At 37.5% G+C, this 16859-nt stretch overlaps 1 protein-coding gene across 1 annotated transcript in view; it reads right to left on the bottom strand.

The window, feature by feature from the left end:
- The window catches only part of LOC131190556 (uncharacterized), a 125328-nt gene extending 109019 nt beyond the window's left edge, over positions 1 to 16309 (bottom strand). The window contains exons 1-6 of the mRNA XM_058167893.1: positions 16229 to 16309; positions 14893 to 15127; positions 7395 to 7557; positions 6511 to 6657; positions 2794 to 2951; positions 2018 to 2194 (exon numbers count right to left, since the gene is read on the bottom strand). Of these exons, the coding sequence (XP_058023876.1) occupies positions 2018 to 2194; positions 2794 to 2951; positions 6511 to 6657; positions 7395 to 7557; positions 14893 to 15069 (822 nt within the window). The 5' untranslated portion in view covers positions 15070 to 15127; positions 16229 to 16309. The remainder of the gene's footprint in view (positions 1 to 2017; positions 2195 to 2793; positions 2952 to 6510; positions 6658 to 7394; positions 7558 to 14892; positions 15128 to 16228) is intronic.
- Positions 16310 to 16859: the final 550 nt, after the last annotated feature.

Genomic DNA, 16859 nt, shown 5'->3' with positions numbered 1-16859 from the left:
GAGATCCAATGGGGAAGGTAAGAGAAAGTTGGAAGTCACTCCATCTCCCACTGATTTTTCACCTGCTTCTGTTGATTCTATTTTTCTGTTTAGGCAAGAAAATAACTCTGAAATGCTGACTGTGTGGCAGGGTTGTCTAGTGTTTTTTTAAAAACATGATCTAGGGGACATGGAAATCACTGTAAACAATGCTTAGACCATTGTAACATTTTTATTAGCTTCCTATTGTTTGAAATCTCTTGAAAAGAGTAATTGAGAAGCGGTCATTAACATGTTGGATTGTCACTAGAAATATATGGAAACAGCATAAAAAATGGTAGGAAAATGCCAAATTGTAGTTTTTCTTTGTATCTCAGAATCCGTATCTAAGAGAAAAAATATAAACAAATATTATCACTTCACATACCTTGGATATTTGGGAACGTGGCTAGAAGGTTAAGGCCAAATGAGATGATACTGCTTGTGCTTTCTGTCCCAGCAATGAAGAGCCCAAACACAGACATAACCAAGTCTTCAGTAGAGAGAATAGAAGAATCTTTTTCCTGTAAGATAAAGCAGATATAAAATAAAGAGGCAGCAGTTTGTAATATATACCTTCATCATCATGTTGTGAAAATTCTACCTACTTCTTCTGATTTTACTTTTCTTTCAGATCAATTTATAGGGTAGGTAGGGAATAATCCAAGGTAGAGTTTTCCATATTCTCTATTTTAAATTGAATATGAAGCTAATGTGTGGTTGGGTCAGATGGATCAATGTTTAAATAAAAGAAAAACAGCTGAGATCATTTGGAAAAAGAAGTAGGCAGCTTCTTTTTCTGTCCTGTATCATCAAGTCTCCCCTAGAATATTACCCGTTTTGTAGCTATTGTAACACAGAAATTTCCTCCTATCTCCCCTTCATGGAATAGAACATCCATTTCCATCTCACAAACTGAGCTTTTGAAATCTTGTTCAGAAGTATTACATTTCATTTATAGACTTTTGTTTACTGATGTCCCCTTTCATATTTCTAAATAAATAAATAAATAGAGTTCTAAGTAAGAGCCACAAGGCTTTGCTCCGCTTAATGTTCAATGGGCATTTGCTATCTCATGATTCAACAGCATCCATCTTACTCTTTCACTGAATGTTTTGCTAGCCACAATCTAGCAACCCGGCACAGTGTTGCACTTTTTCTGAGACTGCCAAGTATCCTAAAACATAAATAAGAGATGGGTAATTTCCCTGTATTGGAACAATAGTCTCCTTTGAATAGGAATCCTTTGATAGAAACATTCTCCTATTTCCACATTTTAAAAAGTTCCAGAATCATACTACTGATTTCATGGGTCTTATTTTCTGTGATTTGAGGTGGATTGGAGGATTACAGGATTGAAATAGGAGACTGCAATCCTCTGAGTAGCTCCACTCCTATTCTAATTTTGGCACAAAACAAAACTAAACAAAAAAACTGTATCCAAAGCTGGCATTCTTTCACCTTGTAGCCCCTTGTAACTTCTTCAAAGTTGCCACTGAATTACAGTTAGTGCAAAAGATTGAATGGATGGGTAATTATTTAATTTTTTTAAGACAATTAAATCGCTCTCAATTTTTGTCCTGGCCCAAATCATTTTAGGGAGCACATCTTCAGGACTCTCAGCCCCCAAAAAGATAACTTTTCTCTGTTCTGCAGCTTTACCTACTACCAAGCTGGCTTTACTAATGCCTGACCGGATGCAGATATGATCTATGTGCCTCCTTCAGTGCTGAAAGGACATTACAGAGCAGATCCATGCAACCATTTCTTAAAGAGTGAGTTTGTTTGTTTATAATGGCCACTACTAGAAGGCTTCGTTTAGCATTTGTGGCAGATTGGGAGACATCCGTTCTTTTGCTTTCTGCTGTTTTGATAGTACAACTTGCTCACCATCATGGGCATCTCAAGAAAATGGGGCACAAGTACATAACTGAAACCCTGCCTGTTTTCTTTTTGTGTGTGAAGTAGCCTCGCAAATAAAATATCCTTGCTATGGTACCTTTTCTAATTTAAGGAGGAAACAATCAATATAGTCTCTAGGATTGTCTGGATCCAGGGTCTTCTTGTGAGTGTCCACTTCATTCCTAATGAAGTCACAGACCTTGTTACAGTCAGAGAAAACTTTCTTATGAGGTCCAGGAAGGAAGTTCATGATATTTGGCAAAGCGTTGTACACCTGAAACATGGTAAAAGTAAAGTTAACCATTGCCAGTTCATCTCTTGTGCTCTGCTTTAAGAACTACACAGAAAAACACATAAGTGCCCTTTTATTTCTATTCGTTAAAAATAAACATTATGCAAGATCAGTTATTGATTTTCTGCAGTGCCTGCTGACCATTCTCTCTTTGTTTATAAATCCTTAGTTGCTACTATGAGAAATAGTAGAATGAAAGTAGAGTAGTTTTGGAAGACTTAAAAAGCAATTATTTATGAATGCCACTCTGAAATGGGTAGTAGAATAGTTGGCTCAGAAAAAGCAAGGCTGAAATATTATGACAATAGTAATTAGATTTATATGTGCTTAGACTTCACAGAGCTTTACAGCCCTCTCAGGATATTTCCCCCAAAAATCTGGGTCCTTGTTTTACCGACCTTGAAAGGATGGAAGGTTGAGTCAACCTTGAACTGGTGAGAATCAAACTCTGAGTCAGCAAAATTAGCCTGCAATACTTCATTCTAACCACTGCGCTACCATTGCTCAATATATTCAATAACTGGCAAGAATCACTGATAAGAAGAAATCTCTGCTTGCAGAAGTACATACAGTCAACATACCGTTCCTGAAGGACTCGTAAATAATCCTGAGAATGTCTGTAAGATATCCAATAGTTCAGTGATTTTGGCTTCATAAGAGAGTCGATTCCCAAAGACAACAGAGCACGTAACATTAGAAACAGCAGATGTGATAGGTGAGAGTATGTCAAAGGGTTGACCTGTAATATCAAAAAGAAAGAAGAGATTGTGTGACCACATTTACATTTCCAAATCTTTTTCTGTAATGACTTTGTAATAATTTTTTAAAACAGGTAATAAGTGACCAGTTGCTAAGTTACTTTTCAATGTTACTACCTATTTGGAAAAAGGGAGTTATAACCTGATTCTGAAGGTCTGAAAATCTCCCACACACCACCAAATCATATTGCAGGGCTACGGGGGGGGGGGAGATCTAAATGAAGCCTCTGAATTGTTTCTGGTTAGAAAATTAGACCAAAGCCTGCCCTGCCTGCAGCTTTGCTATCCCTCAGCAACATGGATGCCACATGGATCCACAAATGCAGCAGCAATGGCTTGGACCATGTCGCCACCCCTATCCCGCTGCAATCGCGTCAACATGGTGCCATTGCTACAAGTTGCTTTTAGCACCCCCCACCCCACTGTGATCACTTCTGCGAGGCCAGATGGAATGGGGTGAGTTGAGGCCAACAAGTTGGCACTGCCATCCCCTGAATGCTCCCGCCTCCTGTGTGAGCACCCGGGCATATCTGGCCCGTGACGTGGTTAGTGTTATGGTCCATCAGCAGCCTACGGAGTTGGCAATGGAGTCAGACAGCGACGAGGTTGACCTCTGGCCATCGGGAAGTGAAGTGCAGACTCCAGAACCTCCAAAGCCTGATAATAGTGAGGAAGAGGAACAGGAGGAGCCTGTTCCTAATGCATGCATGAGAAGAGCTGCCAAAAGGCAAGAGCAGCTCAAGCAGAGAGGACAACTCAGGAGTAGGGCCAAGAGATGATTGGCCCTTCCCATAAAGCTTAATAACAGACCAGCACCGGTGTTTCAGCTTGCCGGAAAACAACGCTTCATGTATGTCTCTGTTTTTGTGGCTTCTGGATATTTGCCAGGAAGGGCCTTTGGCTGTTTGCCTAATTGGACTAACTGTGATAACTGAAGAATTTGTGTTTGGGAGGCATTTGTTTTACTCTGAGTTGAACGATGCTGGGAATGAAGTAATTCCCAGCTGTTCGAATAGAGTTTATTTTTACACGGACTGAGTTTGGTGCTACCTACTTGGGTCTGGGTCACAACAGTTAGATCTGGCCTGGTCTGGAATTGGCAAGGGGCCAGCCCCCAAAAGTTTATCACCTCGTGTGCATGCTGGGCCACGGCCAAGACCACTGGGGCTGGCCCCTTGCCAGTTCCAGACCAGGCCAGATCTAACCACATTGCAGGCCTTGAATTTGATATATCTGGCTTAGAGCTATATGCTTATTCTATTCTATTCTATTCTATTCTATTCTATTCCATTCCATTCCATTCCATTCCATTCCATTCCATTCCATTCCATTCCATTCTTTTATTCTATTCTTCTACTCTATTGCAAGCCAACAGACTTTTATAGTTCCTAGAAACACCTCTTCCCAACTTTGGCATTCAATGTCCATTTACTTTATAACAGACTTGACACCTCTGCAGGGTTATACATCCATGTTGATGATGGTGGATCTTTTCATATCAAATGATCTAAATGCCAAAGCCCACTGCAACTACATAGCAAAAAAAGCTCTAAGAGTTGTAAACTCACGCACTCGTTACCTCTCGCCTAGACTATTGCAATGCTCTCTACATGGGGCTCCCCTTGAAGAGCACCAGGAGGCTCCAGCTAGTCCAGAATGCGGCTGCGCGGTAATAGAGGGAGCACCACATTGCTCCCATATAACACCTATCCTGCGTGGCCTGCACTGGCTGCCGGTAGCCTTCCGGGTGCAATTCAAGGTGTTAGTGACCACCTTCAAAGCTCTCCATGGCTTAGGACCGGGTTATCTACAAGACCGCCTTCTGCCACCGATAGCCTCCCAACGACCTGTGCGCTCCCACAGAGTGGGCCTGCTCAGGGTACCGTCGACCAAACAATGTCAGTTGGCGGCCCCCAGAGGGAGGGCCTTCTCTGTGGCAGCACCGGCCCTTTGGAACGAGTTACCTCTGGGATTACGCCAACTCCCCGACCTCCGAACCTTCAAGCGGGAATTGAAAACGTTATTATTTAATCGTGCGGGACTAGCCTAAATGCATTTTAATTATAGTTTTTAAATTTTAAAGGGTTTTATGTCGGTCTTGACTGTTTTAGTAAATTGGCCAATTAAATATTTGTTTTAAATCTGTTTTAAATTTGTTATTTATATTATGTGTATTCTTGTGTTTTTAATACGGTTGTAAACCGCCCTGAGTCCTTCGGGAGAAGGGCAGTATAGAAATTGGATTATAAATAAATAAATAAATAAATAAATAAATAAATAAATAAATAAATAAATAAATAAATAAGTAAGTAAGTAAGTAAATCAATCAATCAATCAATCAATCAATCAATCAATCCTAATCTTGCATAGCTTCTTTTCCAAAAACACTACACTACTAACCAGAGCATATAAAACATTTGCTAGACCAATTCTAGAATACAGCTCGCCTGTCTGGAACCCTCACCACATTTCTGACATCAATACAATTGAACGTGTCCGGAAATATTTTACAAGAAGAGTTCTTCACTCCTCTGAAAACAACAAAATACCTTATAACACCAGACTTGAAATCCTAGGCTTAGAAAACTTAGAACTCCATCGCCTTCGACAAGACCTAAGTTTAACTCATAGAATCATCTATTATAATGTCCTTCCTGTTAAAGACTTCTTCAGCTTCAATTACAATAATACAAGAGCAACCAATAGATTTAAACTTAATGTTAACCGCTTCAATCTAGATTGCAGAAAATATGACTTCTGTAACAGACTTATCAGTGCTTGGAACACATTACCTGACTCTGTGGTCTCTTCTCATAATCCCAAAAGCTTTAACCAAAAACTTTCTACTATTGACCTCACCCCATTCCTAAGAGGACTATAAGGGGCGTGCATAAGCGCACAAATGTGCCTACCGTTCCTGTCCTATTGTTTTTTATTCTTATACATATATGCTTATACTTCCTCATATTTCCTCATATATATGTTTATATACTATATAATCATTTTATGTGATGCTTATGTATATTGTTGTGACAAATAAATAAATACATCAAATAAATACATCAAAATGGTACATTTTATTTCTTGCTCAGATATTTTTTTGATCATTTCTTTCATTATAGAGGAATGGAGTGGTGTCAGATTGCAGAAATCAATTTACTTCCAGGTTTTGGAGGATACTGTCCAAGCTTTTGAAGGTACAATTCAGTTTGTCATCTGCCCATCCCACCGCTGCAAAACTAACTAGATGTTGCAACAATATTTGACATGTTATTGGACTTACAGCCAGGACTACTGGCCATCACTGCTGCCCCTCACAGAATTTGCATATAATAATCCAGTATATAAGGCAGAGTATTAATTCAATAAAAACAAAGTATTTGTTTCTGGACTTATATATAAACAAATAAACCATCTCACAGTATTGTTGTTGCGACGCAAATAGAGGCAGGAACATTATGTACACTACCTTGTGTTGTATGTCTAAAGGTGGGATATAATTCTATAAATAAATAAAAATCTTCTGCAATGTAAGATCACCTTCAAAGGTTGTTATCCTCTTCACCAAATAGTGGGCTTCTTCCAATATCCTTTCAGCCATTGACTTCCGTCCCATTCCAAAGTTCCGTAGTGTGGTGACAGTAAAACGACGTATAACCTTCCATTTCTTGTCTTCACTAATAATCCCTGGAAGGATAAAAGTTGGCAATAACAGATAATAGACACTAGAACATTTGTTTTAAAGAATAAAAAAGCAACTTATCTGATATTCACTCCCATCCAGAAAGCATCTACCCTGCTCAAATAAAATTTTATTTCTTCTTTCAGAAGTCATTGATACTTCGGCAAAAGGAAAAGATATTCGATTTCATTATGGGCTTGAACTTTTCTTATTCAACTTTATACCAACATACCCACCAACATACATAAACAAAAGCTATATTTGAAAAACAAAGTGTTATTTTCTATTGCTTCAATATATCCTGAAATTGACATCCTCAGTTTTGGAACTTGACAGCAATCTTATGAGAACTGAATTACCAATATCAGTAGATATTTCTGTTGGTTCTGACTGAAAGTTTTTCACTATTACAATTTGGATTTGTCCCTATTTAATTAGTTCACTTTTAAATTTGGCTTTAAAAAGGCCTGAGGAGTGACAGTTCTGGAATCTGTAGTTTCTAAGCAGATATTAAACAAAGGTTTCAGTGTACTGCTCTTTTTTGTTTTAACACTTTATCCTTTAATTGGCATTTTGACTAAACATATTTTCAAGTACCTCCAACAGATTAAGCTATTTCATTTTTTATTCCTAAAAAAAATATTGGCCACCATCACTTGCCTGAAAAAGTTAATGTTTTTTTCTTTCCTCTAGAAATGAAAACTACATCTGAAATCAAAGTGAAAATAAGCTGTACACTCACCATTGCCCTTTGTTATCTGATAGAGGAAAGGTACTGGAGGTCGTCCACCAAATTCTTCACTATGAGTTACCAAAGCATTTTTCACTGCCTCATATCCACAAATCACAACGAGTGGCTTAGTTCCTATCCAGAGAGTAAAAACTGGACCATACTTCTTACTGAGCTGAGGACAAAATCCATCAAAGGTGTGAATCAGTAGAATTTGAGATCTCCTTGTTTTATATCTGATTCAGGATATCTCTAAAATTCTGATATCTGATTCAGGATATCTCTTTTAGACAGGATCTCTAAAATTTATTAAATTTTAAACAAAAAAGATAACTTACAGAAAACAGTATTAAGATAAAAGAAAGAAGTACAGAAAAAAGAACAAAGCCAAATATGCAGGAAAAAAGAAAGAAGAAATAAATAGAAATTGACTTCCCATTTTTTTTCAACCATTACAAATTTGCATTAAACTCCTAATTTATGGTTGCAATGTAATTTTCATTTTTTTCCTACCATCGATCATTTATAATCATCAAATCCACATATCATAATTTCATTTTTTTTGTTCCATGAACAATATTCAAAAATTTAATTAGTATTTTTTTCCTCTGATCAAGGCATCTCTCAAGCTCCATCATCTTTCCATTGTTGTGCATATGGAAGAGTTACTGCCCTTATATATAGAAATAAAAAACAGAGTTGGAAGGGACCTTCTAGTCCAACCCTCTGCTCAGGCATGATATCCTATTCCATTTCAGACAAATGGTTGTCCAATCCCTTCTTAAAAACTTCCAGCATTGGAGCAATCACAGATTCTGGAGGCAAGTTGTTCCACTGATTAATTGTTTCAACTGTCAGAAAATTTCTTCTTAGTTCTAGGTTATTTCTCTCCTTGATTAGTTTCCTTCCGTTGCTTCTTGCCCTGCCCTCAGGTGCTCTGGAGAATAGCTTGAGTCCCTCTTCTTATGAGCACCAAGACAAATTCCTTGTGTGCCCAATCACACTTGGCCAATAAAAATTCTATTCTATTCTATTCTATTCTTTGTGGCAAACTCTGAGATATTGGAATACTGCTATCATGTCACTGCTAGTCTTTCTTTTCATTAAACTAGAGATTTCCAATTCAGCAACCAATGTTTATATGTTTTAGCCTCCAGTCCCTTAATCATCTTTGTTGCTCAGCTCTGCACTCTTTCTACATCTTGACATATTTTTTACATCATGGCAACCAAAACTGGATGCAGTATTCCAAGAGTGGCCTTATCAAGGCATTATAAAGTAGTATTAACACTTTACATGATCTTGACGAAACACCTCTATCTTCATCTATACATATTCATCTTTAAAATATTCTAAATTAACATGTGTATTTTGATACAATTGTTTTCAGCATTTTACAAGTGTACAAAGATTGATAAAATGTTCCTTCTTCTTGTTCACTATTCCAGGATAAATTTGGAGTACCTTTAGAAATTTTTCCAAATTTCTAAAGATACAAATACCAAAAATACATTTTATTTAAAAAATTGTTAAGATTCATCCACGTATACTCCCATTGTTGGATTTGTATGTTATAACCATTTCCCCCCACTATGCCACTTTATTCTGCACCAGATGAAGCTTCCAGGTCAGTGGTGGGTTGTTCCGGTTCTCACCGGTTCGGGAGGACCGGTAGCAGTAATTTCGGCTACTTCAGAGAACCATTAGTAATTGCTGGCTGGCCACGCCCCTGATTCAGTTCCGCTCGCTCACCCCAGCTGCCCAACGCTTGCTCCCCCCGCCCTCTTCCAACCAGTCACTCCTCACTTACACTGTGTGGGTTCTCTGCATGCCCAGCTGATCCATGCATCATCAGAGGGTTTTTTTTCTTTTAAAAGCATTTTATCTTCAACCGAAAAAATGCTTTTAAAAGTAAAAAAAAGCCTCTGATGATCGCGTGGCTCAGCCGGGATTATCAGAACCCTTTAAAAGCATTTTTTCTATAACCTCTTTGGCCGAAGTGCCAAAAAAAGTGCTTTTAAAAGGCTCCTCAGGCGATCCCAGCTGAGTTGCCTGATCATCAGAGGCTTTTAAAAGCATTTTTTAACAACCTCTTTGGCCAAAGAGATTGTAGAAAGAATGCTTTTTAAAGTAATTTTAAAAAAGTTGGCCACACCCACCCAGTCACATTACCCCCCACCAAGCCACACCCACAGGCTTTCTGAAGGTATTGTAATACTTTTTCTTATGTTTTCAATATGTTCCTCTTTTTTGTATAATTTCTTGTAAAACTCATATGTTACGTTTCTTTCCCCTTTGTTTTGGTATGTTATCTTTCCCTCTTCATTGCTTAATTTAATCCATCTTCTATCTTTCTGTTTTTTCAATCTATCTGCCAGCCAGCCCCTGGTTTGTTCGCGTTTTCAAAACATTTTTGTTTGGTACATTTCATTTCCTGTGCCAAATTTCCTTCTCAATAATATTCAGTTTGTGTTTAATTAAATCTATTTGTTGTTTCAATTCCCATCTTTGTGGTTCATTTTTTAATTGTGTCTCCAGTTTACTAAATTATTCTAGATTTTTTTGTTTTTTTTTTGTTTATTTTCCTTAGTCATATAGGCAATTGCAATACCTCTCATATAGGCTTTTTCCGTACCCCATAAGTTTTGATTATTTGTGTCTTCTTTCTTGTTTACCTGAAAGAACAGACACATTTGTTCTTCCATTTTTAGTTTAAACTCCTTGTGGTTCAAAATTGCTCTTTTAATATATGCCACAATTCCTCCTCTCTTCTGTTGGGATAATGATACAAACATATTCCCCAACTTGGGATAGTTTAATAAATATTGATGCTGCCTTTCTATATGTGTTTCTTGTAATATTATTATGTCCAAATTCATCTTGTTGAGTTTATTAAGATTTTTTTTTCTCTTTGATGGGGAGTTTAGACCGTTAACATTCAAAGACAGAACCGCTATTTCTTCCTGCAAGTCTCTACCTATATTTAGATCTCTTGCTCTTGTTGGTCTAGCCTCTTTGAATTCTTTGAGTCTACCATCATCATATTTTCCATTATCCACTTTTTCTCCTCTCCCACTTTCCTTTTCTCTAGCTTGGGGCTCCTTTGCTTCTATGGCCTTCGCTTCTGTGCTCTTATTTTACCTTCATCGCTTATCTCTCTTTCTTCTAACTCTTCATCATCACCAAAATTCTGCCTATAAAACTCTTCTGCTTTATCTATCATGTCTAATTTGAATCTTTTTTCTTCCCATGACACCATAATTCCTTCTGGTGTTAGCTATCTAAAATGGATATTTTGTCTCATCAATTTGGAAGTTAAGTGTTGGTAAGGCATTCTTAAGTCTCTCACCCTTCTAGGTACTTGTTTGAGTACAACTAATTGTCTTCCTCTATATTCTAATGGTTTGTCTCTGGTTCTATGTAATATCTCATCCTGAATTGATTTCTTAACAAATCTAATATGGACTTCTTTGGGTAGGTTATACTTCTTGCATAATTGGTGTGAATCCTATAAATCTCATCCATCACATTAGCCATCTCTTCTTTTCCAGTTCCTAAGGTTTTCGCTAGTAAGTCCACCATCATCTCCGGCAGATCTTCACTTTTATCTTCTCTCACATTTTGAAAGCGTAGATAGTGGACATTCTTTTCTGTTTCGAGGAAGATAACCATTAATTCTAATTCTTTGTTTGCTTGTATTAGTCTTTCATTCATTTCATCTAGTCTTTTTTCCTCTTTTCCCATTCTCTCCTCTATCTCTTGTAGTTTTTGTTCATTCTTCATGATTTGTTGTTGAAAGCATTCGAATTTCCCATCCATTGATTTCATCTTTGCTTTGAGTTCTCCAGTATCATGCCTCACTTACCCTGTCTCTTTTTTCAACTCTTCAGAGTTTTTCAGCATTATGTCTTGCATTGATTATAACATTAGTTGCAAATCTTTGAATGAATTCATTCTTTTTCGTTGCATCATCTCTTCTATGGACCTTTGTCCTGCTGGATTCAGTTCAACTGCTGTGGTTTGGGCTGCCTGTCTCCTTCCAGTATCAATTCTTGTTAGATTAGAAATACTTGTCATCCTTAACACCATTTTAAACCAACCCTCCCACTTGTTTACAATCCTCGTATTTCCCTCCAGCACACCAGAGTTATCAGTTTGGTCTATTCCATGCTTACTTGCATCAAACTTTGTATTTTATCTGTATTAATAAATTATGTATTGAATATATTAAATTTTATGATACTAAACCATGTAATATATACTACAATAGATATTGCTAAATATAAAACACTGTTAACTAGGATAATTAAATGGCTTGTCCATTTTTAAATACTTATATCAAATTATAATCCTAAATCACCTATCTATTATAACAATCAATAGCAAATATGAATTCATAAGGAAATATATTGTAGAATCACTTATATTAATAATTTCCTCTTGCCATAATGACCACCATCATACACACACACACACACACACACACACACACACACACACACACACACACACACACACACACACACACACACATATATATATATATATATATATATATATATATATATATATATATATATATATATATATATATATATATATATATTTGTTTTCTGAGGTTTTCACGGGTGTTTGTATATAGGTCTTTAGTTGTTGGGTTTTCTCCGTGTAAAATTGGAAGTGTCTTGGCGGCGTTTCGTGAAGTCTCATTCGTCATCTTCAGGCTTCAGCCGTGCACGAAGCTGAAGCACGGTTGAAGCCTGAAGATGACGAATGAGACTTGAAACGCCGCCAAGACACTTCCAATTTTACACGGAGAAAACCCAACAACTAAAGACCTATATATATATATATATATATATATATATATATATATATATATATATATATATATATATATATATATAGAGAGAGAGAGAGAGAGAGAGAGAGAAAGAGAGAGAGAGAGAGAGAGAGAGAAATATAACAAAGTCAACAGGTATAGAAAGTCTCTCACCCTCACAGTACAATCAATTTCTTGTTTTTCTGTAGCTTCTATTAGCCCTTTGAGTCAACAAGTTCTTATTTAGTTACTGTATTTATTTTTGTAGACAAATTAGTTTTAACCAACAGTCTTTCCTACTTTCTAAGTTCTTTTGTTTCTTTTATTCTATTTTATTTATTTATTTTATTGTCTTTTTTCCTCTATTGCTTGTTTCTATTTTCTTCTTGGCCAGCAGGTATCTCCCTTGCCTCACTCTGTGTTACTCAGCATTCAATCCTTATTCAAAATGTCCAACCCCTCCAATTTATCAGCACTTTTTACTTTCCAACTTTAAGTTATTCTAGTATCTTATTATAAGTTCTTTATAAATAAAAGAAACCACCCTTGATCTTTTTTCTTTCTCTGCCAGTTAGGTCTATCATGTTGCAGTAAGCCCTTCCATGCCCCCACTTGCCTTTTGGCCCTATTTCACGGAGAAGAACTTTCTTCTCTCCTTCTTCCTGGTGGTCCTTTTCTACTCTTCCCTTATTGGAAATCCTCCAGGAAGTTCTCTCACCCCAGATCACTCATGTGGAGTCGCTGAGATCCAAATTCCACCAAATCCACCGCACCATTATCCCACTGTCTCATTGCTGTTCTTCATCCAGTTGTCAGCTGTCATTTCTTCATGGCCTCCATTGTGGGCCGTCTCCTTCCCCCATCCGGCTTCTCCAAGGGTTTCCTGCTTCTCCCAATCCCAACTGCCATCAAGGACCATTTTGCAGGGTGCCTCTTTCTTCCAGTCCCCCTCTGAGGGACCTGGGACTCCATAAAGTCCGGCAGGTGATTGGAAGAAGCTGCAAAAGTGGCTCTCTGATCCGGAGAGTCGTCTTGCACAGCTGTTCTCTTTGACAGCTGGCCCCACCCCCGTCTCTAGCAATAGATTGATGTCAGTGACCTCCATGACTAGGACTCAACAGTCCAAAGACAAAAACTAGATGCAATATGCAGCTGTCAGTATGCATCAGGCTGCTGACATCAACTATCAAGCACCAACTACCTTTGAGCAGGGGGCTGGACTAGAAGACCTCCAAGATCCCTTCCAGCTCTAGAATATCCCTTCTAAGATATTCTATTGTCAACTCAGCAAAAAATAAAATAAAAAAATCCATCAGCTCAAGAGGGATGACAGTTGGCAGCAGAGGATGATACTCCAGCAGCAATCCCAACTGTTTCCTTCAGGCCAATTTTAATCAAATACCTTGCATCTAATTATCTGCAGAGCCACTGAAAACTTGCAACCATTATAAATAAACTTGCTGGTAAATCCCAGTTGCCAGGTACTTGGAATTATGTGCTCGTGGGGATGCTGCAACAGTCATAAGTGTGAAAAATAGCCATAAGTCCCTTTTTTCAGTGCCATTGTAACTTTGAATGGTCACTAAACAAAAGGTTGTAAGTCGAAGACTTCTTTTTCCTAGCATTATGTAGGTCGAAGACTACCTATCTAATTAAAACACCATTGCTGATAATACAGCCTTTTGATCCATACATTATGGGTTGTTAAGCAGAATGGCTGTTAGAGGTTCTCCAATGTACTTTCACAAAACTAAGTTAACATTATGATAATGAGTTAGGTGAAACTAATTCAGGCATTAATATTCCCTTTACAATATTTGGAGTGCTAGACGCGATTACAACATGTAGAATTCAGAAGTAACTTGAAATATCTAGCAAAGACAGCATTATTGTGTATGAGAAGGTAGTTCTTTTAAAATATACATCCATATACACAACTCTTACAAATTTTATAGGTATGGTAGGTATTTGGTCATTTATGACCAAATTTCATGGCTATTTTAAGTAAAAATTCGAAGTCATAAGCTAATTAATATGAACAGAACAATGAAAACAGACCAAATATGTTATAACCACAGCATTTTTCTGATCCACCGATTTAATCACTTTATCAGAGGAAGATACAAAGTTTGCCTGGCATGATCTCTTTTTAAGAATCCCATGTTGGCTTCTAACTAATGACCTTGTTTATTTCTAGATGCTCAGAAACCCTGCATTTGCTTATCTTTTCAGGGTTTTCCCAGGTATTGATGTCAAGCTGATTGGCCTATAATTTCCTGGATCCATTCCCTCCACTTTTTCTATATTGGGACCACATCAGCTCTCTTCCAGTCCCCTAGTAGTTCTCCTATGTTACAGGAGCTTTGAAAGGATACATTCAGTGGCAGAGACATTATATCTGACAGCTCCTATAGAACCCTCTGATATAAACCATCTGGTGCAGATGATTTGAACTCATTCAGAGCGGTTGGGCATTCTCTTACTATTTTCTTGGCTACTTTGACTTGTTCTTTGCCTATTCTATCTTTCTCAGTGGTGTTTTTGAGAGGTTGGGCTATGTCTTCCTTTTGGGTAAAAACAGATGCAAAGAAAGAATTAAACTCTCAAATTATGGATAACTGGTAATCTCCCAAATACTTCTTAATTTCTCTCCCACTATGAAAGGAGTCATATCAAAAACTGTCTTACCTTTGGGTAGGTTTTATACAGAGGGAAAACATCTTTTTGTAGTACATTCCCTAGAAAGAGCCAGGGTGTAGGGCCAGGAGGGAGCCTGCCTCTTGCTTGCTGAAATCGAAAGGTCCAGAATATGAGCAGAAAGAGAATGAACAATATTATTGTCCCAGGGACCAGATCTACCTTCATGCTTATTCTTCTAGCTTTGATGTAGCAGAAGTGATGAGAATTTGGGGTTGGAAAAAAGCTGCAAAGTAACATGAGAATGAGAGAAGCAAAGTCAATGTGATTGTTTCTCTTGTCTTCTCCCAACTACTCCCCAAATTGTCTTTTTTCTTTTTTTCTTCTATCTATTTTTTGGGAACATAAAGTGCTATATTTGTCCTATTGACATAAACAAACTTGGAGCAACCGGAGTACTCTAATGGCATCTAACAAATGTTACATAATTAATCTGATTTTCTGAATTGAAATAAGTATATTCTGATTGTGAATAGATTTAGAATGTAAAATGTAGCATCTACAGCATGGGTATCCAAACTTCTGGCTTGCCTAGGCCACACTGAGTGAAGGGGAATTCTCTTGTGCCACATGTAAAATGTATTATATAGTTAATGTTTATAATAATGTTAAACATTTATGATCTTATGGAGCTGCATTACTTGCTGTGAAAGGCCGCATGTAGCCCATGGGCTGTGGGTTGGATACACCTGATCTATGATATCAGTTGAGCAAACAGTGGCAAATAGGAACAGGAACAGCAGCCTGGCACTTTCCAAATATTTGGACTTTATTCTAAAACAGCATAATCAGCAACTAGAGACTGAGAGAGTTTCAGCTGAAAAATTGATCAATAGTAAAAAAAAAACAACCTATGTCCATATACAAAGATTCAGTTTGATTTATTACTCAAAGCCTATATGCATATGAATATTCTCATCTAATGGTCAGCATCTGATTAGATAAGGGTCAATGGCAATTAGGGTGAATTAGAATTAGTTTATTTGTGGTTACATAATAATTCAAGACTGAGCTTTCTTTTCATCCTGGCTAACCTTCCCCGATAATTGTTTACCAACCCCTAGGTCTGTCTGTTCCTAACTCACAATAATTGGACATATTTAGGCATTTAGCAATCTGCCAAAATGACAGCAATCCAATAAAGCAACCAAAGCAATAACATCTTTGCATTTAGCCTGACGTTCAATCAAAAGATATGCATTCATGCCATCATTTACTAGCTTTTGACAAAAATCAGTGAAATATACATTTGCATTTACAAGACAAACAGTCTGAAATCTCAGTAACATTATTTATGCCATTTGTGGAATGATCACAGTGCACATACCTTTCAACAATCTACTTGAGACTTGTCCTCCATAATATTAGTCCCAAATGTTTCCTTTTTCCATGAACATCTGGTTTTATACTGCTGCTCTCTGTGTCTAATCCCTTCTTCATCCTCTGTGCCCCACCAAAGCTGCAGGGCTAGAACTGGATTTTCTTGTTACAGATATCAGAAATGGTGCAGGTCAGAACAGGTCACATTTTTAACTTACTTTTTTCTTCCTTCAAAACAAATTTAGCTATACCCTTCTGCCACTGTTAAAATGGTGCATCAGTTATCAAAACAAGAATTGTGACATTGTTGTTCAGCCTGTTGACCTATGACTGTTGTGCAAGGTTTGCTACTAACCATATAGTGAAATATGTGGATAAGGCCCACTAGTTATTTGGGATGACGGTGATGGTGCTTACAGAGAGTGTAGAGCAGAGGTGTCAAACACGCATCATCATGGCAGCTTCACGTGATGTATTGGGACTTTTCCTCCCTTTGCTAAACTGGGCATGGGCATTGCCAGCATGTGATGCATCCACCCCATGGGCCAAGAGTTTGACAGCTGGTGTAGAAGGATTGAACTGGTGAACTGGTGTAAAATGAACAGCTTGGAAAAACAAGAGATCATCATCTATTTCAG

The sequence above is a fragment of the Ahaetulla prasina genome, chromosome 2, assembly GCF_028640845.1.
Source record: "Ahaetulla prasina isolate Xishuangbanna chromosome 2, ASM2864084v1, whole genome shotgun sequence".
Lineage (NCBI taxonomy): Eukaryota > Metazoa > Chordata > Lepidosauria > Squamata > Colubridae > Ahaetulla > Ahaetulla prasina.
Note: the sequence above shows the minus strand (reverse complement) of the source record. Positions and strands in the feature narration are given on the sequence as shown.